Here is a 27,070-nt window from a genome sequence, read left to right as displayed (position 1 = left end):
ACAGACTATGATAACTGCACACACCAGTCTGACTATAGCCCCAGCAATGGGAGGCGCAACCATCTACTCTGACTGCAGGCTCCACCCACCAATAAAAGCTTCTCAGGGAACAACACAGGGAAAGTGCCCTGTAGTTCAGTGCTATCACCTCGGGCAAACACCCGATCTGACTCAACTCAAGCCCATGGCAGCCCCAGACTGGCCTAATAACAACACAGGGACCAAACTCTTCCCACAACAGGCAGAGTCACTACAGACAAATGGACTGAAGGCAAAAGTAGCTCAGCCAGAATAGCAGGGCACATGCCACACACAAAGAAGATACCCCTGAAGTGCCAGGATCTGTTGAACAAGACACATTGCACTGCAGGGCACTACAGGACCTCTTCTTCATAAGGCCACTACTTTCAAGAGCAGGAGATGTAGCTGACTTTCCTAACATGCAGAAACAGGCAGCGTTAGACAAAAGGAGTCAGAGGAATATGTCCCAAATGAAAGAACACAACAAAATCAAAGCAAGAGAGCTGATTGAAACAGAGATAAATAATATACCTGATAAAGAATTTAAAGCAATGGTCATAAAGATACTGACTGGACTTGAGTAAAGAGTGGAGGACCTCACTGAGACCTTAACAAAGAAATAGAAAACATAAACAAGAATCAATCAGACATGAAGAACTCAATAACTGGAATTAAAAATACACTAGAAGGAATATATAGCAGACTAGAGGAGGCAGAAGAACAGATCAGTGGCCTGGAGGACAGAGTAATGGGAAAAAAATCAAGCTGAACAGGAGACAGAAAAATAATAATAATAAATACAAATAGACTGAGGGAACTCAGCAATACCATCAAGCATAATAATATTTGCATTATATGGATCCCAGAAGGAGAAGAGAGAAAAGAGGGCATATAATTTATTTGAAGAAATAATAGCTGAAAACTTCCTGAATCTGGGAAAGGAAACAGAAACCCAGATCCAGGAGGCACAGAGAGCCCACAATATAATCAACCCAAGAAGGTCCACACCCAGATACATGGTATTTAAAATGGCACAAAGTAGGGGTGCCTGGGTGGCTCAGTTGGTTAAGTGTCTGACTTCAGCTCGGGTCATGATCTCAGGGTCATGGGATTGAGCCCTGTGTAAGGCTCCACCCTCAGGAGGGAATCGGCCTAAGGATGTTCTCTCCCCCTCTCCCTCTGCTCCTCCCCCTGCTCACTCTCTCTCTCTTTCTCAAGTAAATAAATAAATCTATAAAATGAAATAAAATGGCAAAAAGTAGTGGTAAAGAGAGAATTTTAAAAGCAGCAAGAGAAAATAAAACAGTTACATACAAGGGAAGACCCATAAGGCTATCCACTGATTTTTCAGCAGAAACGTTGTAGGCTGGAAAGGAGTGGCATGATATGTTCAAAGTGTTGAAAGAAAAAAACCTACAACCAAGAATACTGCATCCAGCAAGGCTATCATTCAGAATAAGAGGAAAGATAAAGTGTTTCTCAGATAAACAAAAGTTAAAGGAATTCATGACTACTAAATCAGCTCTTGTCTGCCAGTCCCAACATGAGGTGATGTGGGACAAGTGGAGGTTGAGGATGGCAGTTCCACCTGTGCCCTCTTCTAGTCCCTCCTTTGTCATTCTGGTGGATTTTTGGTATTAGGGTTGGGAGAGCGAGGCCCCTGATTGATTAAGCCCAGGTTCTGGTTAGTCTGCCACTTATGAGAAGACACATTTACTAGGGAGAAAAGCAGGGCAGGCTTCCCTTCCCAAGAATAGGGAAGAAGAAAGTGGTAATTCACTCAGGCAGTTAGCTGACCTGAAATACTTAGTCCTTGCCCTCAAGATCTTACAGAAAATCCTCAAAGAGTTGTCCATACCTATACCTAGCAGTGACACCAATGATGACAGAGGGAAAAGAAAAGCTTTCAAATGGATGTAATGCAAATGGACCCTATGTCATGAAGAAGCAAAGTAAACACATACCAGCTCTGGGTAGGATTGGGCAGGAAGACTTTTCTACAGGATATGATACTGGAGCAGGACTCACAGGACAGAATATATTTGGTGGACCATGTAGTTTAGGACATTCAAGATGGAAGGGAGTTAGTGGTAAAAAGGAACACACTGATCAGGGAGGCAACAGGGTGGCCATTCACAGCACAGTGGAAGGCAGGAAGACCTGTGGATTGAGAGATGCAGGTGGTACACACTGGGCAGGGGGCTGGTTGTCTTGCCTATGCTATTCCATTAGTAGCTGGGCTCATCTTGGCTATATATATATATATATATATATATATATATATATATATATATAAGCCTATTGTCCTGCTTTCTTTTTGTTATATGCATATTTGTGCGTGCATTAAGCCTTTGCATATTAGCAATAATATACCTCTCACATTTTAAGTGACTGCCTTTTCCAGTTCTTCACCAGTAAAAAAGCTGCTGCAATAAAAATCTTCACATGTAAGCCTGTACATTTGTACAGCTATAAATTCCTAAATTACTGTATTAAATTTAATAGCTGTTATCAAATCATCCTCCAAAAAATTGTATCAGTTAAGGGCACCTGGGTGACTCAGTCGGTTGAACGACTGACTCTTGGTTTTGGCTCAGGTCATGATCTCAGGGTCATGAGATCGAGCCCCATGTCAGGCTCTACACTCAGTGGGGAGTCTGCTTGAGATTCTCTCCCTCTGCCCCCCACCCAGGCATGTGTACTCGCTCGCTCGCTCTCTCTCAAATAAATAAATCTTAAGAAAAATGAGGCCCACTGAAACTTTCACTTCAGTGTTAACCCTGTGCAGATCCCAGAAATACACTGACATATCAGGAGTCATAATTACAGTATGAAATAAAGGCCCATCACAGAGGTTGTCACTCCCACGGGAAGTGCGCTGATGGCTGCCCACGACACCTCTGTCCCACTATGTGCCTCTCAGCCTCTGAGTGGCCGTGTGGGGGTCATAGGCTGACTGTTGGGGAACAGTGAAGGAAGGTCACTGGCAAATGAGGAAATCTGAGAAGGGTGGACTCTTTCCCTCAAAGCCCTTACAGCCCAACGCCCTTCTCTACTTGGGTTACTCTAGATATCCTCAGTAGACAGTTCAGGAGTAGGAAAAAATGAAAAATAGTCAAACCCACTGGAAAAAACGTTGTCAGTTTTTAAAATTTTGTAGAGTATAGTTGACACACCATGTTACATTAACTTCAGGTGTACTGATTTAACTTCTCTATTCATTATGCTGTGCTCACCACAAGTGAAGCTTCAAAGCTAAGTATACTCTTGCCCTATGATGCAGCAATTATACTCCCAGGTATGTACCCAAGAAAAATGAAAACATGTGTCCTCACAAAGACTTCCATTAGAATGTTCACAGCAGTTTAGTTCATTAATAGAAACTGATACAGAACAAATATCCATCAATAAAAGAATAATACAGTTCTTTCTTGGTCTTTTTTTTAATCTATAAAAGGAAAAATCGGAAAAGAACTAAGAATGTCCATTCTTAGTGGAATGGGTGAATAAACTACATTACAACTACTTGATGAAATATTATTCAATCTGTAAAGCTTTCATATTAGTGCCTATCACATAGTAGGAATTTATTAAAAGAATATGTTATTAAAATGAGGAGTATGGAAAAACTTATGGTTTTTTGTGATAATGTTAAGACAAAGTGAAAATTTATATATATGATTACAGTGATGAAAAGTAAGAATACATAGGTACCTGGACTCTAAATAAACTCAAAACTCAAAATGAAAATTTAAAAAAAAATAAGAGAATGATACAGTCATTCCTCCTTATTCAGATTCTGTATTTGTAAATTTATCTGCTTGTGAAACTTTATTTGTAACTTCAAAATCAGTATCTGCAGCACTTGAAAGGTCAAGCTATAAATGTTTTGTCCATAGCTCTGAAATCTAGAACTTTTCAAGTTTAATTCTTTTTAAGGAGAATAAAGTCTTGTCTCTTCCAGCTATTGTGGTGGGTGGGTGGAATATTGATAGAGTGATCAAGTGCCCTGGCTGGACAGTGGACAGAGGGAGTTCCCAAGATGCGGGACTTTCCGTTTTAAAACTGAGACAACCCTTGGTAAAGTGAGATAAGCAGCACCCTACCTGTGAAACAGGTATTTCCTTGGCTACTCAGAAAATGCAAGGCACTCTCAGTGCCTAACAGCTGTGTATGCCAACTTTTAACCAATGCCCCCATTTTTAATCCCCAAGCCTCCCCCCTCACCTTCCATGGTAGCTGGTGCCTCCATGTGCTGAGGCTTTTATCAGTTCTGTTGAGTAAGTGCAATTGCTGGGTTTTGTTTTGTTTTTTTTAATTTTTCCCTTAGCAGAAATTTCATTTGCATTGCATTGTCTTATTATCTTGGAGACTCTTCTTTCCCATATCAAAAATAAATTGCAAAATATCATCTATCGCACTATTTTCCCCATTCTCTTTGTCCTTGTTAATTAACTCCTTTTTTATTTTTTTTTAAGATTTTATTTATTTATTTGACAGAGAGGGACGCAGCGAGAGACGGAACACAAGCAGGGGGAGTGGGAGAGGGAGAAGCAGGTTTCCCGCGGAGCGGGGAGCCCGATGCGGGGCTGGATGCCAGGACCCTGGGATCATGACCTGAGCCAAAGGCAGACGCTTAACGACTGAGCCACCCAGGCGCCCTCCTTTTTTATTCTTATAGTGCCTCTTAGTATGGTAGGGGTTGGGGGGCAAGTGGAAATGAATGATCAGTTGATCATAAACAGAAAGTCAGGCTACTTATTTCTTCTTTTCCCTGGAACTTAACTGTAGCATCTTAGGGGAAGAGTCAGCTGTCTGCTTGTCAGGAATCTTGATCCTCCCTGATGCTTTATCCCCTATCTTCTAGCCCTGGACTTATCCTGGACTGCATAAGAGTTACTAGGGCACTCATATAGAGTGCATGTGGTCCAATGTGGACCAGAAGGAGAGAATAAATTAGACCTGTGTTTTGGTGAGGAGAGAAGGGTAAGCGTTGAAGAAAGGGCAGATTTAAGAGAGGTGCCTTCTCTGGGGCACCTGGGTGGCTCAGTTGCTTGAGCATCCAACTCTTGATTTTAGCTCAGGTCATGATCTCAGTGTTGTACCCAGCGTCGGGCTCCACACTCAGTAGAGATGCTTGAGATTCTCTTCCTCTGCCCCTTCCCTTACACATGCTCTCTCTCTCTTTCTCTAAAATAAATGAATAAATCCTAAAAAAAAAGAGAGAGGTGCCTTCTCTGAGCTCTTTCTTATGCTTAAGGAATCATGGGGAGGATTGCTGTATGAATAGCTCGGATCAAATTAAAAAATATCTTGTTTTCTTGGTCTAGACTGAGCATGGCAAAAGGATTGGGATTAGAAAAGTAGAAAAAGGAATAGTTATGAATGGGCCCTAAATAGCACAAGGAAGCAAGCTAGGTCACTTTCAAAGTCAATGCCACTAACACTATAATTGGAGAAGAAGCATCCCTCACAATCTGTAACACAGACCTCACAGTGCAGAGCTACATTCTGATCAAGGCTGCTGGTGTTGCGCTGGAGGTGGAGAGATGGGTTACGCTCAGGTGTACACTTGCATGTATGTGCACATAACACAAGTTATGGATGTCGATGTCTAGTTGACATATTGCTGTTTAATCCTTAATTAAGGGTCTTCTCCAAATGCCACTGGTCAGTAGGTGGAAAGTTCTCCAGCTTTGAGCATCTCTGAGTGTTATAAGGCATCTCTAAACAGGAAAAACATTTTTTCTCCACCTGAAAAGTTTCTTTGCACTGACTCACAAGAGACTAATTATTTCCTCACTTGTAAATTTTGTAAGGAAGCAATTATCTCCTTCCTAGATGGCATTCACCTTCACTCAGCTCCTAGTAATATATCAGGGCACACAATCACTCAGAATTTTCTCTTCAGAGACTCCCTGCTGCAACTCTCCAACCTCTTAATCATGCCCCTCCTCCCATCACAAATCAAGAACAAAAACATCTTTTTTTTCTTACTCTCCCCTTCTGAAGTGATGAAGTTGTTGACTTCTGGGTTTTGGGAACTTGGTTTAGGATACTAATTACCCCATCATTACTAACATCACACAGGAGCAACTCTGTCTCAGGTTTCATTATATCAAAAACAAAACAAAAAAAAGAAGATAGTAAGAAGGGGAAAATGAAGGGGGGAAAATCGGAGGGGGAGACAAACCATGAGACTATGGACTCTGAGAAACAAACTGAGGGTTCTAGAGGGGAGGGGGTGGGGGGAGGGGTTAGCCTGGTGATGGGTATTAAAGAGGGCACGTACTGAATGGAGCACTGGGTGTTATACGCAAACAATGAATCATGGTACACTACATAAATAAATAAATAAATAAATAAATAAATAAATAAATAAATAAATAGAAAAAACTAATGATGTACTATATGTTGGCTAATTGAATTTATATAAAAAATCAGGTTATTTATAAAATAAAATTTATCAGGGCATTATTAGGAAGATATTTTCCTAATCTTGGGGCTTGAAGGACCCTACTAAAGGATATTTAGTGAAGTATATGCCATTAATTTCAGAAGAACTTTTTCTTTGGTGACTATTCTTCCAGATCCCATTTCTGGAGATAGAGTCTGAGAGTTAGAACCTCAGGAATCTTAACTTGAGTTTTGCATTAACTTGTTAGGTAAGCTATACCAAATCATTCAGCTTCCATAATCTCATTAGAATTAGAAGAAAGGGTGTCTTGAAAGTTGGGAGAACATCTGTCCTGGTGAGATTGAGCCTTAGATTCTTTGGTTCTCTTACACATTCTCTTGATTTTTCAGGGACCATGGGTGTATGTAATGTACTGTGAGAAACTCTGGAATGGGGTTTGTGATGAGGCATCTAGCAGATTGCTAGATGGAGTCCTTAGGTTAGTTTTACGGTGTCTCTTTTAAAATCCAAAGATCAGAGTTGATTTTTCAATTCCTTATCTGACTGAATGATGGTGAGCACAGTGCAGAGACTAATTATGTGATCTATTCACTACTCTTCTGCAAAAGTCACCTAAAATGGCTTTCAGGGGTTTAGTCTTGTGGATCACTATGCTTCCCATATTCATTCATCTGCATCCTGATTCATAAAGGTATCTACTATGTTCCTGGTACTGAGTAGACACTTTATGTTCAGTAAGGACATTCTCCTACATAACAAGAATACCACTATCACACATGACAAAACTAACATTACTCCAGTAATATAAAATGTACAGTTCATATTAAAATTTTCCAAAATTTTTCCCAAATACATTTATAGCTTTTTTAAAAATCAAAGATCTATCAAGGTTCATGCATTGTCTTTGGTTATTTTGTCTTTTAATTTCTTTTAATTGATCACATTTCCTCTGATCATTTCTAGCTTTTTATTTTATTTTAGGGTATTTTGGCCATTTTCATTCCTCTTCTCAATGTCACTTATTATATTTTCACAAAATATAGTCCTCCTTAAGGACCCTGTAATTTAGGGGCACCTGGGTGGCTCAGTTGGTTAAGCAACTGCCTTCGGCTCAGGTCATGATCCCAGGGTCCTGGGATGGAGCCCGCCGTCGGGCTCCTTGCTCAGCGGGAAGCCTGTTCTCCCTCTCCCTCTGCCTGCTGTTCTGCCTGCTTGTGCACTCTGTCAAATAAATAAATAAATAATCTTTAAAAAAATAAAATAAAAGGACCTGTAATTTAGTCCTTGCTTGAGATGATTTTGACTGTTTTTTCAATTTCTTGAATTTACTTAACATTTTTTCACACCTGTTTTCTTGCATACTTCTATTCTGAGGTTTTTTAAAGTTTTCTGATTTCGTGTTGTTTCATATTTGTAAAAGTGTCTTAATTATGGCTAATTCATGTGGAGATTTATTTTACAGAAGCAACTTTGCCAATTAGAGTACAGTGATTATATATAGTTCTTTTGGTCTTTAGCCTAACAGTTTTTAGTCAAAATACAATTTTCCAAAGTTGCACAGGACTTGCTGAGAACTATGTTGATATCCACAGTTTCTTAGGTCATTTTCAGTGAGCAACCAACCTCTTCAGTGAGCCCGTATCATATATTCATAACACAGTAAATTCTTTTGTCTATATCCTGTCCTGGGATTACCCCAAACTCCTGGTTGATTTTTTTTTCAATTCGTATACATTAAGGTTTAATTTTTATGCTGTAAAGTCCTATGAGTTTGGCAAATGTATAATGTATCCAACACTATAGTGCCAAACAGATTAGTTCCATTGCCCCAAAACACCCTGTACTTCCCTAGTCAAACATTGTCCCCCTACTTATCCTAAAGAGATAGGTATCCACTTACCTGTTTTCAATCCCTATTAGTTTTTTCTTTTCACAAAATATCATTAGAATTGAATCATACAGTATGTAGCCTTTTGTTCTGGCTTCTTTCACTTGGCAAAATGCATTTGAGATTTTTTTCATGTTATTATGTGAGTTATTAGCTCATCTCTTTTTATTGCTGAATAGAATTCACATTCTATGTATGGATCATAGTTTGTTCACCCATTCACCTACTGAAAAACATTTTGGTTTTTTCCAATTATGAATAAAGTTTCTATGAATATTTGTGTGCATGTTTTTATGTGGTAGTAAATTTTCCCTTTCTTTTGGAAACACAGTTTCTGGGCAGTATGCTAAGTCTATATTAAACTTTATAAGAAATTGTCAAACTACCTTCCAAAGTGGTTGTAATATTCTGCATTCCAAGCAGCAATGAAGAACATTTCTGATGATCTATAACCTCTCCAGCATGTGGAAATATGAGTTTTTAAAATTTTAGCTATTCTAGTAGTGGTATCCTGTTGTTGTTGTTTTTTTAAGATTTTATTTATTTATTTGAGAGATAGCGAGAGAGAGCATGATTGGGGGCAGGGGAGAGGGAGAAGCAGACTCCCCGCTGAGCAGGGAGCCCCTTGTGGAGCTCTATCCCAAGACCCTGAGATCATGACCTGAGCCAAACGCAGATGCTTAACCAACCGAGCCACTCAGGCGCCCCCTGATTGTTGTTTTAATTTGCATTTAGCTAATAACAAATGTTAGTATTCTACATTTTTAATTTGATATGTTTTTAAGTCTACTTTAATCTACAGATTCTCCCTACAGCTCTTTAATTTTCTTCCAGTCTATTTGTTGAAGAATCAGGTTTTCTTACTGTAGAGTTTCTCACAGTCTACATTATGATTCCATCCACATAGCACACTTAAACATGTCTTTCTGTTCTCTGCATATCTTTCTGTAACTTAGTAGCTGGTTTCAGAGCCTTCATGAGACTTGGGTCTGATAAATAATGAATGTAATCTTTTGAAGGTGGCTGCTTTTTAAATACCATTATGAACTCATGGATTTAAATATATTTGATGGATTTCCAATGGTTGAAATTATTATATTTTTTGAAGTATACTTTCTCTCATCTTCCAGGCAGCTCCTAGGTTATGTTTCAACATAACCTAGTAATCTTTGATATCCAGTATGATAAGATATTCCAAGCTCATCTTATAGATTTCTTGACCCAGACCAGGAAAGAGCTATTTCTCCAAGAAGTCCTAGTTACTCATTTGGGAAACAGTATTGCAAGACCATCATCTCAGCCTACGGACATATAAAAATGGGCCTATTTATATAAAATGAGCCTACCCTGATATATACAATTTAAATACAAGACCCTGGAGGCTTTACCTAACCTTTTCTATATTATTTTTAGAACTAGAATATTCCATAATTATTCATCACCTTTATCTTACATTACACATACAGCAGTCCTAGAATGATTCTGCTAATACTATCTCCACCAGTATGATTACTGAAAACTGTTAAAAAAAAAAAACTTCGAGGGACACCTGGGTGGCCCAGTTGGTTAAGCATCTGCCTTCAGCTCAAGTCATGATCCCAGGGTCCTGAGATCAAGTCCCGCATCAGGCTCCTTGCTCAGCAGGGAGCCTGCTTCTCCCTCGGCCTGCTGATCCCCCCTCTTGTGTTTTCTCTGTCTGACAAATAAATAAATAAATAAATAATCTTAAAGAAAAACTTTGCATATGCACTTCCTATTTTAAAAATAGTTGTACTATATCTATATTGTCAGAGTCTATAGCTATTATAGGAGACTATTGTTAAGTCCTTTGAATGGAAAGGGACTTTTAAAGTAATATACACAAATATAAATCACAGAAAAAAATTAAATTTGACAACAGCAAAATTAACACTTTTGCATGACAGAAGATTTCAATAAAAAAGTGAAAAGATAAAACCCAGACTGACAAAAGGTATTTCCAACATACCCATCAGATAATATAAGATGGATATCCACAATATTTAAAGATGATCTCTACATCCCTACAAAAGTAGCCAAGGTCCCTGGATAAAAAAAAATGCGAAGCTCTTTTGCTGCGCCCCAATTATTCTCCCACTTGCTCTATTCAGCTCTACGGAAGCTCATCAAGATAAAAACGTTCCAGAGTGTCCAGACTTACCGAAGATTATTCTGCCAAAATATCTTCTCTGCTACAGTGAGATATTTGCAGAAACAAGCAACTGTTTTTGGCAATTAGAAGCAGGATGATTTCTTTTATTTTTGACTCAGTAAGGCAGAGTATGAAGTGGAGTTCATAACCATGTAAAGACCTAGCTGACAGAACCTCACTCCCAGCACTATTCCTTAGTCCCCTCTCACTGCCATTTCTCGCCAGAAATATAGCTGAGAGAGAAGAGAAATGGAATGCCCTGTGTCAGGATTTAAAAAACGTGAGGAATGCGGGGAGAAGTAACCAGGAACTGCCCCTTTTCTGCCCTCCCTGCACTCCTGCTTCAGCTCAGGAGCACAACAAGGTCAGCTCACCCTCAACAGTTCAGGTCCTTGAACTCAGCCCATTGCCCTCCCACATTTGTGGCTGGTGTGATAATAAGAACCATGCCAGATAAGAAAATGCCTCTTTCCAAGACCCTCCCTCCTCACCATGAGAAAGTCCACTAATTAGAGATGTGCCTGAATTAACACGCATCTGGCCCTGAGGTTGGGAAGGAGGCAGGGTTGTGGAGTGAGTTCACTCTCACAACTGCCAGTTGAGAAGATCTACAGGGTGGTAGTGTCCCTGTTGGACCTGGGGGCATGAACCTCAAGTAAAGGTTGGAGCCTGAGGCTGGACTTGGGGTCACTCACAGAAGAAATAGAGGGTGCCTTAGTGGTGAGAAAATCATGAAAGCACAGAACAACATATGGGAAAATGACCCAGCACCTAGAATCAGTCACACAGGTCAACCACCAGAGAATGAATTATACTCTTCCTTGCTTTTCCCATTCAAAGAGCTGAGTGTTCTACACTTATGAAAGAAATTGAAGCAGACACAAAGAAACAGAAAAACATTCCGTGCTCATGAATTAGAAGAACAAATACTGTTAAAATGTCTATACTACCCAGAGCAATCTATACATTTAATGCAATCCCTATCAAAATACCACAAGCATTTTTCACAGAGCTAGAACAAACAATCCTAAAATTTGTATAGAACCACAAAAGACCCTGAATAGCCAACAATCCTGAAAAAGAAAAGCAAAGATGGAGGTATCATAATTCTGGACTTTAAGCTCTATTACAAAGCTGTAATCATCAAGACAGTATGGTACTGGCACAAAACAGACACATAGATCAATGGAACAGAAAAGAGAGCCCAGAAAAAACCCTCAGCTCTACAGTCAACTAATCTTTGACAAAGCAGGAAAGAATATCCAATGGAAAAAAGACAGTCTCTTCAACAAAATGTTATTGGGAAAACTGGACAGCAACATGCAGAAGAATAAAACAGGACCACTTTCTTACACCATACACAATAATAAATTCAAAATGGATGAAAAACCTAAATGTGAGACAGAAAACCATCAAAATCCTAGAGGACAACACAGGCAGCAACCTTTTTGACCTCAGCCATAGCAACTTCTTACTAGACACATTGCCAGAGACAAGGGAAACAAAAGCAAAAATGAACTATTGGGACCTCATCAAGATAAAAACGTTCCACACAGCAAAGGAAACAATCAACAAATCTAAAAGGCAGCCTATGGAATGGGAGAAGATATTTGCAAGTGACATATCTGATAAAGGGTACTATCCAAAATCTATGAAGAACTTAAACTCAACACCCAAAAAATAAATAATCCAGTTAAGAAATGGGTAGAAGACATGAACAGACATTTTTCCAAAGAAGACATCCAGATGGCTAACAGACACATGAAAAGATGCTCAACATCACTCATCATTAGGGAATTACGGATCAAAACCATGATAAGATACCACCTCACACCTGTCAGAATGGCTAAAATTAACAACACAGGAAACAACAGATGTTGGCGAGGATGTGGAGAAAAAGGAACTCTCTTACACTGTTGGTGGGAATGCAAACTGGTACAGCCACTCTGGAAAACAGTATGGAGGTTTCTCAGAAAGTTAAAAATAGAACTACCCTATGATCCAGCAATTGCATTACTAGGTAATTACACAAATGACACAAAAATACTGATTTGAAGAGGCACATGCACCACAATGTTTATAGAAGCATTATCAACAATAGCCAAACTATGGAAAGAGCTCAAATGTCCATTGACTGATGAATGAATAAAGAAGACTTGGTTTATATATGTATATATTTATATATGTATATATATAGATATATAGATATTTTGGCCACAAGTGGATTCTGGCACATTTTTAGATGAGGTTAAAAATGTCATGGTGTGCACAAGAAGCGGGCAAAGGAGTTCTGAGGGACGTGATGCCAGGAGGTGGAACAAATCATCTGGTCTACTCTTGGGTAGGAGCTCTGGGAGGGACACAGGAGCTAGGGGGCCTCGAGGAAGGTGTATATATATATATATATATATATATATATATATATATATATGTATATATATATATATAAGAATATTTCTGAGCTATCAAAAGAATGAAATCTTGCCATTTGCAATGATGTGGATAGACTTAGAGTGTATTATGCTAAACAAAGTAAGTCAGCTAGAGAAAGACAATTATCATATGATTTCACTCATATGTGGAATTTAAGAAACAAAACAGATAAACATAGGGTAAGGGGGGAAAAAAGAGAGAGGGAAGCAAACCATAAGAGATTCTTAACTATAGAGAACAAACTGAGGGTTGGTGGAGGGAGGTGGATGGGGTATGGGCTAAATGGGTGATGGGCATTAAGGAGGGCACTTGTTCTGATGAGCACTGGGTGTTGTATGTAAGTGATGAATCACTAAATTCTACTCCTGAAACCAATTATTACACTGTATGTTAACTAACTAGAATTTAAATAAAAATTTGAAACAAATAAATAAAAATAAAACAATTAGAAACCATAGATTTTAAAATACAGAATATAAAAATAAAGATTGCATAGAATGCCAAAAAACAAAGAGATGAGTGTTCTAAAAAAAGAAAAAAATCACACATATTTTATACATTTATATTTGTTAAATTTATATTGTACGATGTATTATAACTACAGAGGAGTGTATAAACATATATATCCAGTTGAAAAATAATAATGAGATCTCCCATGTAGGAATCATCTGATTATAAATTGGAGCACTGTGAGTGTCTTAAAATTCCCTTGTAGATCACAAACGACTTGGTGTTGAAAATGATCATTTCAGATTGAATTATTGCTTTCAGATCACTCAGGTCCATGATGATGAGTCCATGATTGTCCTTAGGACACAGCTAATCCTTGAGGAGTTGACAGCAGTGTTTCATGATGTCTTGAAAGGCCTCTATAAATTTGTCATTCCAGAGGGTGAAGATGAAGGGGTTCAGAAAAGGGGTCACCACTAAAACCATCAGTGATGCTACCCGGTTGTACTCAGCTGCCTGTGTTTGCTTGGGTTTCACATAGAGGAACAGGCAGGTGCCATAGCCAATCACAAAAAAAGTGAAGTGGGACCCACAGATAGAGAAGGCTTTTCTCCCCCCAGAGTCTGAGGGGATCTTGAGGATGGTGGAGATGATGTAGATGTAGGAGATGATTGTAGGGATCAAAGCACCAATGATAATGAAAACAGCCATTAAAAAAAGAATAAACTGTGTGAAACGGCTGTCATCACAGGATAATTTAAACAATTGCCCTCGGTCACATAAAAAATGGTCTAACACATTTGATTTGCAGAAGGTAAGCTGAAATGTGGCATAGACTGGCCAGATTTGAAATAGGAAACCAAACACCCGTGACACAATGACCACCCAGATGCAGGTGTGGCTGTTTATAATGATGTTGTACCTCAAGGGGTTACAGACAGCCATGTAACGGTCCACAGCCATTGCTGCCATTAATATAAATTCTGATGTGCCCAAAGAAAGGTACAAATATAATTGTGCACTACATGCTGTCAAAGATATTGCCTTCATTCCAGGAAGCAGCAACCCCCAGAGCATCAAGGGGACAGCAACTGCTGTGATCAGGATCTCTGGACAGAGAGGTGGCCAAGGAAGAAATACATGGGGGACTGCAGACGTTTATCAACACAGACAATCACGATGATGAGCATGTTCCCCAGGACTGTCACTGAGTAGAAGAGGAAGAAGGTAGCAAATAAGATATAGCATAATTCTGGGGAGCCAGGGAAGCCTAAGAGATAGAATTCAGTGGCACTAGAGTGATTCCCCAACATTTAGTTCTGAGCAGTTTTTCCTTGTGAAATCTAGAGAGTAAAAAAAAGATCAAACTGCTTCTGATCCCAGATAAAAACAGTTTCAGGTAGAGAAAATATTCCTCTCCTGTTCACAGACTCCACAACATGACTAGGAAGGCTTCAGGTTCTACTGTCCCCTCTACATGATCAGTGCTAATCTTTTTAAAGAATAATCATGATATAATGTATGGTGATTAACATAACATAATAAAATTAAAAAAAAAGAATAATCATGATATATGGAGAAAATTAAATATAGCCAAGATGAGCCCAGCTACTAATGGAATAGCATTGGCAAGACAACCAGTCCCCTGCCCAGTGTGTACCACCTGCATCTCTCAATCCACAGGTCTTCCTGCCTTCCACTGTGCTGTGAATGGCCACCCTGTTGCCTCCCTGATCAGTGTGTTCCTTTTTACCACTAACTCCCTTCCATCTTGAATGTCCTAAACTACATGGTCCACCAAATATATTCTGTCCTGTGAGTCCTGCTCCAGTATCATATCCTGTAGAAAAGTCTTCCTGCCCAATCCTACCCAGAGCTGGTATGTGTTTACTTTGCTTCTTCATGACATAGGGTCCATTTGCATTACATCCATTTGAAAGCTTTTCTTTTCCCTCTGTCATCATTGGTGTCACTGCTAGGTATAGGTATGGACAACTCTTTGAGGATTTTCTGTAAGATCTTGAGGGCAAGGACTAAGTATTTCAGGTCAGCTAACTGCCTGAGTGAATTACCACTTTCTTCTTCCCTATTCTTGGGAAGGGAAGCCTGCCCTGCTTTTCTCCCTAGTAAATGTGTCTTCTCATAAGTGGCAGACTAACCAGAACCTGGGCTTAATCAATCAGGGGCCTCGCTCTCCCAACCCTAATACCAAAAATCCACCAGACTGACACAGGAAGGACTAGAAGAGGGCACAGGTGGAACTGCCATCCTCAACCTCCACTTGTCCCACATCACCTCATGTTGAGACTGGCAGACAAGAGGCTAAAGGTCCAATTTCAACATCCCCCTTTTGTGAGAGCTCAAAACCCTCGATCAAGCAGAGAGTCAAAGCCACCAAATGTGAACTCTGGACTCAGCCCAAGCCCTACATATAAGTGGCTGTGGTCTCAATCTAATGGAAAGTAAGGAGAGTCTCCCCAGAGCCAACAAATAGGTTTTCCCTCCAAAATCATATGAAAAAGATTCAGCTGTCACTAAGATAAAATAGACCAAAGGACCTGAGCCCCTTAGGATTTCTGGAATCCATCCCTGTCTTCCTTCAGGTCTTTGCTCAAATGCTCAAGCTCAGGGACACTTTCCTCATGATCCTTTCTAAAAGAACACATTCCACTCTTTACTCTCTATCAGCTCACCAGGATCTATTTATCTTCTTTGCACTCCTCCTCTAAAATTGTGTTTTTACGGGGTGCCTGGGTGGCTCAGTCGTTAAGCGTCTGCCTTTGGCTCAGGTCATGATCCCAGGGTCCTGGGATTGAGCCCCGCATTGGGCTCCCTGCTCGGTGGAGAGCCTGCTTCTCCCTCTCCCACTCCCCCTGCTTGTGTTTCCTCTCTAGCTGTCTCTCTCTCTCTCTCTCTGTCAAATAAATAAATAAAATCTTTAAATAAAATAAAATAAAATTGTGTTTTTACTTTTTGTTTATTTTCTGTCTCTTATTTTACAGCATAAGTAACCATGAAAGCAGAAACTTTGTCATGCCTACTGTTTCTGACACTCAGTTAATATTTTTAAATGAATAAATCAATTAGTCAATCAATTAAAAGATAACTCTATGAACAAAGCTTATCTAGTTCTGGCTATGGCCGATTTTTGAAGCAAATTCTGTTTCTTCTCCCTTTGGTCTTCACTGAAATGCTGCCCTGTCAATATGCAACCCTCTCTCCAGAGATGCCTTAGGAAATGACAATTGGGTAACAAGGATCAAGGACAGACTTACTAGGAGAGATATATTCTCTTGCTCTCCTATCCTCATTCTCTCACTCTTGCATCCTCATGCTCTCGCTCTCCTATCCTATCCTCATTCTCTTGCTTTCACTCTCATATTCTCATTCTCTCACTCTCATATTCTCATTCTCTCTCTCAGTAGTCTCCTTCCATAATTTTTGTTTAGACAGGACCAGATGCAAAGAAAGGATAGAGGAGGGTCCTGACAAGAGCAAGGGTCTGTGCCTATACCCAGCATTGAGTCAGGGAAGAGCTGAATCTGATCTCTGCTGTGCAGAGTGGATTTGAAGATGAGCTCATCCACTCTGCTGCCCCCCTTACCACTCTTCAGGCTGTAGGTGTCCTTGTTCTAGAGAGCAGCCAGTCCCAGAACTTCCCATGCTGATCCCCTCTTATTCTCTCCTTCATAGAGGGGAACGCTGGCAGACACTCACCTCCAGAGAAAGAGACTAAACTGGAATGTCCTATGGCTCTCCAGGAATCAGCCCAGGCTAATTCCTGCCTGACTAGTGCAAAGCACACTCTGTGGCCCAGAGCAGGCTACTGCTATCCTCACTCTCAGTGCAAGAGAAAACTGTTTTCATATGAGTACTTAGGGAAAAGTCCAGTAATAATAGTGTTGTGGAAGTCCAATTGTCTCGCTCTCTGACTTTCTCTCTCCTTCTTTCCTTCTCTTCATTGTCCCCCAAGGAGAGTTTTACACTGAGGAACTAAATCTGTCCAAGTTCAGAGAAACCCTAGGGATGCAGTCAAGGGAAAGCCAGAAAAACTTTCAGCCCTTCTCCCCTGAGGCTAATCAAATTTTAGAACCCTTGAAAGTTTTCTTAATAGCCAAACTTGAAATCTCCCTTGTCAGGGGTTTCTCAGCACCTTGGCAGCCTTCCTCTCCAAGTCCTGGTTACCACAAAACAGTTCAAACCAGCCCCTGCTCTGTCCCTGTGCATCTCCCTGATTTGGCCCTACAGAGCCTAGATACCCGCAAGTGGAAGACACGACAAACAATTCCAAGATATACATCAAAAACCAACACACCAGAGATGAACAATGATGTGAGCACAATGGTGGACAGGCAGCTCCAAGCTCTTGTCCCTCCAGAGAAACAACAGAAAACATGCAGAAACTGTCAAAACTAACTTTTTCAGAATTCTGGAAAACATTCAAAGATTTATAGCAACTATGGAAACACTGTTTCAAGAAAAAGACAATTTAAAAATGTTAGGAAAGCTTTGTGGTATTTTTACTTACTCTTGCACACACTCTTTCCCACTTGGCAGAAATCTTGAAAATGGCAATCTGCATTCTCATTGTGGAACCTCAGTCCCTGGGGAAGCAGAGCAGATCTGGAGCAAAAGATTATTATTGAGACATACAGTAGACCATCTAAAGCCTGAGGGAAAGTTGGGGAAAGTGTCTTTGGGAAATTAAGGGATTTAAAAGCACCTGCATATACTGAGGGATTTAGAAAACCACACACATGTACAGGGCAAGACGGGTGCTCAGAAAAGACCTGAGAAAACCTTAACCTTTTGCTTTATGTCAGATAAACTCAGGGAGATCCACGCCAAGGCACATTATAACCAGTAAAAAGACAAAAACAAAGGGACCATCCTGAAAGCAGCAAGAGAAGCACCTTGTCATATACAAGGAATCCTCAGAAGATTAACAGCCAGTTTTTCGTCAAAAATTATATAGGACAGAGTGCAGTGGGGTAGCACTCTTTAAAGTGCTGAAAGAAAAATAAATGTCAACCCAAACCGGGTTGCCTGAGTACAGCATGGCAGGCCCCTCCCCCAGAAGACAGGCTGGGAGAACAAGAGGCCGACAAACCTAAGGTCCCTATAAAACAGGTGCATCTTGCTTGGGTTCTGGTCAATAATTTGGACTCTGTACATTCCCTCAACCACCCCTCAACAGAATGACTAGGAGGAGGAACCCCCAAAATAGGAAAGACTCAGAGACTGTGACTTCTGCCACAGATTTACAAATGGATACAGATATAACCAAGATGTAAGAAATGGAATTCAGCGTAGCAGTTGTGAAGACAATAGCTAGAATGGAGAAATCGATTAATGGCAACATAGAGTCTCGAAGGGCAGAAATGAAAGTTGAACTGGCAGAATTTAAAAATGTTATCAATGAGATCCAATCTAATCTAGATAATCTAACAGCTAGGGTAAGCGAGGCAGAAGAATGAATTAGTGATCTAGAAGACCAATTGATAGAAAAGAAGGAAAAAGAGGCGGCCAGGGAGAAAAAACTCAAAGTCCATGAAAACAGAAACAGAGAAATAAGTGACACCAGGAAACGTTCCAATGTCAGAATTATTGGGATCCCTGAGGGTGTGGAGAGAGAGAGAAGACTAGAAGATATATTTGAGCAAATCATAGCTGAGAACTTGCCTAATCTGGGGAAAGAAACAAACATTCGTGTCCTAGAGGCAGAGAGGACCCCTCCCAAGATCAAGGAAAACAGGCCAACGCCCCAGCATGTAATAGTAAAACTCGCAAATCTTAGAACCAAGGAAAACATCTTAAGGGCAGTTAAGGGGAAGAGATTCTTTACATACAGAGGGAGGAATATCAGAACAACATCAGACCTATCCACAGAGACCTGGCAAACCAGAAAGGCCTGGCAAGACATATTCAGGGTACTAAACGAAAAAAACGAGAAGAAGAAGCAGCCAAGAATATTTTATCCAGCAAGGCTGTCATTTAGAATGGATGGAGAGATGCAGAGCTTCCAAGACCGGCAGAAACTGAAAGAATATGTGACCACTAAGCTGCCCTGCAGGAAATATTAAGGGGGTTCTATAAAAGGAGAAAAACCCCAAGAGTGATATACAACAGAAATTTACAGAGACAATCTATAGAAACAAGGACTTCACAGGGAACATGATGACAAAAAATTCCTATCTTTCAATAATCACTCTCAACGTGAATGGCCTAAATGCTCCAATAAAACAGCACAGGGTTGCAGATCGGATAAAAAGACAGGACCCATCCATATGCTGTCTACAGGAGACTCATTTTGAACCTAAAGATACATCCAGACTGAAAGTGAAGGGATGGAGATCCATCTTCCATGCCAACGGACCTTAAAAGAAAGCTGGGGTAGCAATTCTTATATCAGACAAATTAGATTTTAAGCTAAAGACTGTAGTTAGAGACACAAAAGAACACTATATCATTCTTAAAGGGTCTATCCAACAAGAAGATCTAACAATTGTAAATATCTATGTCCCCAACATGGGAGCAGCCATCTACATAAGCCACTCTTAACCAAAATAAAGAGTCATATTGATAACAATACATTAATTGTAGGAGACCTCAATACTCCATTCTCAGCAATAGACAGATCATCTAAGCAGAACATCAACAAAGAAACAAGAGCTTTGAATGACACACTGGACCAGATGGACCTCATAGATATATATAGAACATTCCACACTAAAACAACAGAATACTCATTCTTCTCAAGCACACATGGAACTTTCTCAAGAACTGACCACATACTGGTTCACAACTCAGGTCTCAACTGATACCAAAAGACTGAGATTATTCCCTGCATATTCTCAGACCATAATGCTTTAAAACTGGAACTCAATCACAAGAAAAAATTTGGAAGAAATTCAAACACTTGGAAGCTAAAGACCACTCTGCTCATGTTTGGGTCAACCAGGAAATCAAAGAAGAACTTAAACATTTCATGGAAACCAATGAGAATGAAAACACATCGGTCCAAAACCTATGGGATACTGCAAAGGCAGTCCTAAGGGGGAAATACATAGCCATCTAAGCCTCACTCAAAAAAAAATAGAAAAATCCCGAACTCACCAACTAACTTTACACCTTAAAGAACTAGAGAAAAACAACAAACGATGCCTAAGCCACACATTAGATGAGGAAATAATTAAGATTAGAGCAGAGATCAATGAATTAGAAGCCAGAAACACAGTAGATCAGATCAACGAAACTAGAAGCTGGTTCTTTGAAAGAATTAATAAGACCGATAAACCACTGGCCAGACTTATCCAAAAGAAAAGAGAAAGGACCCAAATTAATAAAATTATGAATGAAAGGGGAGAGATCATGACTAACACCAAGGAAATAGAAACAATTATTAGAAATTATTATCAACAACTATATGCCAATAAATTAAGCAACCTGGAAGAAATGGATGACTTCCTGGAAACCTATAAACTGCCAAGACTGAAACAGTAAGAAATTGACAACCTGAATAGGCCAATAACCAGTAACGAGATTGAAGCAGTGATCACCCAAAAAACAAGAGTCCAGGGCCTGATGGACTCCCTGGGGAATTCTACCAAACATTCAAAGAAATAATACCTATTCTACTGAAGCTGTTTCAAAAAATAGAAACAGAAGGAAAGCTTCCAGACTCATTCTATGAGGCCAGCATTACCTTAATCCCCAAACCAGGCAAAGACTCTATCAAAAAGGAGAATTTCAGACCGATATCCCTGATGAATATGGATTCCAAAATTCTCAACAAAATCCTAGCTAATCGGATCCAACAATACATGAAAAGGATCATCCACCACGACCAAGTGGGATTTATCCCCAGGATGCAAAGGTGGTTCAACATTTGCAAATCAATCAATGCAAGATAACACATTAATAAGAGGAGAGAGAAGAACCATATGGTCCTCTCAATTGATGCAGAAAAAGCATTTGACAAAATACAACATCCTTTCCTAATTAAAACTCTTCAGAGTTAGGGACGGAGGGAACAGTCCTCAAGTTCATAAAATCCATCTATGAAAAACCCACAGTGAACATCATCCTCAGTGGGGAATAGCTGAAAGCCTTTCCCTTAAGATCAAGAACACGTCAAGGATGCCCACTCTCGCCACTATTGTTCAACATAATACTATAAGTCCTAGCAACAGTAATCAGACAACAAAAAGAAGTAAAAGGTATTCAAATTGGCAAAGAAGTCAAACTCTCTCCACAGATGACATGATACTTTATGTGGAAAATCCAAAAGACTCCACCCCCAAATTACTAGAACTCATACAGCAATTCAGTAATGTGGCAGGATACAAAATCAATGCATAGAAATCAGTTCCTTTCTTATACACTAATAATGCAACTGTAGAAAGAGAAATTAGAGAAATGATTCCATTTACAATAGCACCAAAAACCATAAGATACCTCTGAATAAACCTAACCAAAGAGGTAAAGGATCTATACTCTAGGAACTACAGAACACTCATGAAAGAAATTGAAGAAGACACAAAAAGATGGAAAAATATTCCATGCTCATGGATGGGAAGAATAAACATTGTTAAAATGTCTATCCTATCCAGAGCAATCTATACCTTCAACGCCATCCCAATCAAAACATTTTTCAAAGTGCTAGAACAAACAATCCTAAAATTTGTATGGAACCAGAAAAGACCCCAAATCACCAAGGAAATGTTGAAAAAGAAAAACAAAGCTGGGGGCATCACGTTGCCCAATTTCAAGCTGTATTACAAAGCAGTGATCACCAAGACAGCATGGTACTGGCACAAAAACAGACATATAGACCAATGGAACAGAATAGAGAGCCCAGATATGGACCCTCAACTCTATGGTCAAATAATCTTTGACAAAGCAGGAAAAAATATGCAATGGAAAAAAGACAGTCTCTTCAATAAATGGTGCTGGGAAAATTGGACAGCCACATGCAGAAGAATGAAACTCGACCATTCTCTAACACCATACACAAAGATAAACTCAAAATGGACGAAAGACCTCAATGTGAGACAGGAATCCATCAAAATCCTAGAGGAGAACATAGGCAGTAACCTCTTCAACATTGGCCACAGCAACTTCTTTCAAGATACATCTCCAAAGGCTAGTGAAACAAAAGCAAAAATGAACTTTTGGGACTTCATCAAGATAAACAGCTTCTGCACAGCAAAGGAAACAGTCAACAAAACAAACAGGCAACCCACAGAATGGGAGAAGATATTTGCAAATGACACTACAGACAAAGCGCTGATTTCCAAGATCTATAAAGAACTTCTCAAACAGAACATCCAAAAAACAAATAATCAAGTCAAAAAATAGGCAGAGAACATGAACAGACACTTCTCCAAAGAAGACATACAAATGGCTAACAGACACATGAAAAAATGTTCATCATCATTAGCCATCAAGGAAATTCAAATCAAAACCACACTGAGATACCACCTTACACCAGTTAGAATGGCAAAAATTGACAGGGCAAGAAACAACAAATGTTGGAGAGGTTGTGGAGAAAGGGGAACCCTCTTACACTGTTGGTAGGAATGAAAGTTGGTACAGCCACTTTGGAAAACAGTGTGGAGGTGCCTCAAAAAATTAAAAATAGAGCTACCCTGTGACCCAGCAATTGCACTCCTGGGTATTTACCCCAAAGACACAGATGTAGTGAAAAGAAGGGCCATATGCACCCCAGTGTTCATTGCAGCAATGTCTGCAATAGCCAAACTGTGGATAGAGCCGAGATGCCCTTCAACAGATGAATAGATAAAGAAGATGTGGTCCATATATACAATGGAATATTACTCAGCCATCAGAAAGGATGAATACCCAACTTTTACATCAACATGGATGGGACTGGAGGAGATTATGCTAAGTGAAATAAGTTAAGCAGAGAAAGTCAATTATCATATGGTTTCACTTATTTGTGGAACATAAGGAATAGCATGGAGGACATTAGGAGAAGGAAGGGAAAAATTAAGGGGGTGAACTGGAGGGAGAGATGAACCATGAGTGACTATGGATTCTGAGAAACAAACTGAGGGTTTTAGAGGGGAGGGGGGTGAGCGGATGGGTTAGCCTGGTGATGGGTATTAAAGAGGGCACATACTGCATGGAGCACTGGGTGTTATACGAAAACAATGAATTGTGGATCACTACATCAAAAACTAATAATGTATTGTATGGTGACTAACATAACATAATAAAATTTTTTTAAAAAGTTTTGCCAATTGAGAATCCAAATGTTCTTTGATACATGTATACATGTGTTGTGACCTTCAAAAAGAGGTGATGTGTGAAATCAAACTGGTGGTTGCCAGAGGGGAGGTGGGCAGGGGAGGGGTGAAACAGATAAAGGTAAAGGGGATTAAGAGGTACAAACTTACAATTATAAAATAAAAAGTCATGGAGATAAAAAGTACAGCATAGGAAATGCAGTGAATAATACTGTAATAATATCGTACAGTAATAGTTGGTGACTACACTTATCATGATGAGCACTCAGTAATGTATAGAATTGTTGAATCAATGTGTTGTATACCTGAAACTAATGTAACACTGTATGTTAATTATACCTCAATAAAATTAAGTTACATCAAAAGTTTTGTAAATAAAATACAGTTAAGGGCGCCTGGGTGGCTCAGTTGGTTAAGCGACTGCCTTCGGCTCAGGTCATGATCCTGGAGGCCCGGGATCGAGTCCCGCATCAGGCTCCCTGCTCGGCAGGGAGTCTGCTTCTCCCTCTGACCCTCCTCCCTCTCATGCTCTCTGTCTCTCATTCTCTCTCTCTCAAATAAATAAATAAAATCTTTTAAAAAAAATAAAATAAAATACAGTTAAGATAGAAACTGATTTCCAAGGCAAAATTATTATAATTTGGGGTAGCAAAAAAAGAGGTGATGTGCTTCTCAGGGATCTAATATCGAGTAATGGTTTCAATTTATTGCATACCTATCATGTGTCAGATGCTTTACATTGGTTATCTCATTCAACCACTACAACAATCCTATTCCTAAAGTAGTATCTAACATTTATGGAGATCTTACTATGTACTATGCCATCTTTTAAGAACTAGATACATAACATGTAATATATAATCCACAACTCATCTATGCAGTAGTAGTAGCATTATCTCTATTTTAATATATAAGGAAAGTGAGACAGAGTTTATATAACATAACCAAGATTCTCATAAGTTGTAAGTAATAAAGCCAGGATGCAAATGTCAGCAGCCTAACTCCATAGTCTGAGCCCTTAGTCACTAATTATTATTATCCCCCTTTTTGGAATGACAAAACTGAGGTTTAGAGGGTTTAAATAATTTACCCCAGCACACAGTTAATTATTTTTTTCTTTTTATTTATTTTTTTGTTTTGCTTTTTATGTTCACTAAGTCAACATATAGTACATCATAAGCTTTTGATGTACTGTTCAGTGATCAAACCACAATGAGGTACCACCTCACACCAGTTAGAATGGCAAAAATTAACAAGGCAGGAAACAACAGGTGTTGGAAAGGACGTGGAGAAAACGGGAACCCTCTTACACTGTTGATGGGAATGCAAACTGGTGCAGCCACTCTGAAAAACAGTATGGAGGTTCCTCAAGACATTAAAAATAGAGCTACACTATGACCCAGCAATTGTACTACTAGGTATTTACCCTAAAGATATAGATGTAGTAAAAATAAGGGGCATATGCACCCCAATGTTTATAGCAGCAATGTCCACAATAGCCAAACTGTGGAAGGAGCCAAGATACCCTTCAACAGATGAATGAATAAAGAAGAGGTGGTACATATATACAATGGAACATTACTCAGCCATCAGAGAGGATGAATACCCACCATTTGCATCGACATGGATAGAACTGGAGGGGATTATGCTAAGTGAAATAAGTCTAGCAGAGAAAGACAATTATCATATGGTTTCACTCATATGTGGAACATAAGGAATGGAGCAGAGGACCACAGGGGAAGGGAGGGAAAACTGAATGGGAAGAAATCAGAGAGGGAGACAAACCATGAGAGACTCTGGACTCTGAGAAACAAACTGAGGGTTACAGAAGGGAGGGGGGTGGGGGGGTAACTGGGTGATGGGAATTAAGGAGGGCACGTATTGGGATGACCACTGGGTGTTATATGCAACTAATGAATCGTTGAACACTACAACAAAAACTTATGATGTACTATATGCTCGCTAACTGAACATAATAAAAAAAAACTTAAAATAATTCGATCTCTAAAGAAAGCAAGCCATGAAGTATAAATTACTTAATACATAAATAGATAAATTATAAGTCCCTTTGACATCTTCCCAACCACTCACGTCCACAAGCACTGAGTGCATGTTGTAGGAAGAAGATATGGGGTAGAGATGGCAAAAAGAACTCAAGACTCCAAGGCTTTTGTAGTGCTAGTATGATCAGGACAGTGATAGTCCGTGGACCAGTAACAAACTCATCCCTGAACTTCGGTTGCCTTGTTAGAATAAAGATGGTCCTTTCGAGGCAGAGGCAAGGATTAAAGACCTGCCATGATTTGAAAGTTACAAAACCAGGGCAGAAAGGGTGAGGAGTAAGTGGAAGTGAGGCAAGGAGAGACATGAAGCAAAGCTGCAGGGAGAGAAGAGAGACAAACCCATACCTCAGAGCAACCCACGGAAGGGCGAGAACAGTGGGAGTTTGTCTGGCTCCCCCTTCTCATTTCTCATGCGTCAAGGTTCATACCCCAGGTTATAACTACTCAGATTTCATGATGATACCGTCTTCCCCTTAACAGTCACTCAGAAAACCCAAACTAAGGCCTGAAAGTGTGCCTTTGTATACAAGCTTTAAAGTAGTGTGGTAACTTGGCATGGATACGTTCAGCTTATGGGCATGAGAGCTATCCATGCTGAGAGCTTCAACTCAGCCTCCAGCCAGTTTACAGAGCCCCAAAAAGGTGGTAGCAGTATGATCAAGGAGACAGGCAAAGCCTTTGAAAACAAAGAGGCAGTTGAGAAGATCTGAGGAGATGCAGAATGTTTGTGTCTAATAAAAATGACTCCACATGTATTCCATGAAAATTAATAAGAATGAATATATAAAACACTTAGCACACATTGGTCTAGATTGATGACAGAGACAGAAGGAACTTTGGAAACTGTATCTTGAGATATTTTTAATTATAGCAATGGAAAGCCCAATTCAAGTTGTCTTAAACACTGAGAGGAATTTCATAGTGGATTATATAACTAAAAAATATCCATAGAGAAGACTTAAATTCTGGAATGGTTTTATCAGGACTTCAGCTACATTTCTGGGCAATTCTCTTGTTTTGACCTCTCTGTGGATGCACTTCATCCTCAGGCAGCTTCCCTGCTGGTTGCCGAGTGACAGCAGCAACTCTGCTCTGTCTCATTCACCTGCCACAATGCCCAAAACAAGGTCTCAACAATAGCTCATTACAATGTTATCTCAACACTGAATGTAGAGGGACTGATGTTTAATAAGCCAAAGTGCATCATGCATCCATCCCCAAACCAAACTCAGGGAGTTCACTGATAAGTTTGTCAATGCAGACCACACCCTAGAGCATGACTGTGACCTAACAGAGGAGGGGTGGAGTGGACGCTGGGAGGGCAGTCAGTGTCCACCACTGAGATCATCAGGTCTA

The 27,070-nt window shown here is 39.8% G+C and overlaps 2 protein-coding genes across 2 annotated transcripts in view; both read right to left on the bottom strand.

Moving 5' to 3' along the window:
- Positions 1-27,070, bottom strand: part of LOC118547750 (putative inactive serine protease 58) — a 46,107-nt gene that overhangs the window by 14,249 nt on the left and 4,788 nt on the right. The window lies entirely within an intron of this gene.
- Positions 13,607-14,831, bottom strand: OR9A4 (olfactory receptor family 9 subfamily A member 4). Its single transcript, XM_036086593.2, is given in 2 exon segments — positions 13,607-14,492; positions 14,495-14,831. Coding segments are annotated over 2 exon segments (942 nt in total). The 5' UTR covers positions 14,694-14,831; the 3' UTR covers positions 13,607-13,749.

Source organism: Halichoerus grypus, chromosome 12 (genome assembly GCF_964656455.1).
Source record: "Halichoerus grypus chromosome 12, mHalGry1.hap1.1, whole genome shotgun sequence".
Lineage (NCBI taxonomy): Eukaryota > Metazoa > Chordata > Mammalia > Carnivora > Phocidae > Halichoerus > Halichoerus grypus.
Note: the sequence above shows the minus strand (reverse complement) of the source record. Positions and strands in the feature narration are given on the sequence as shown.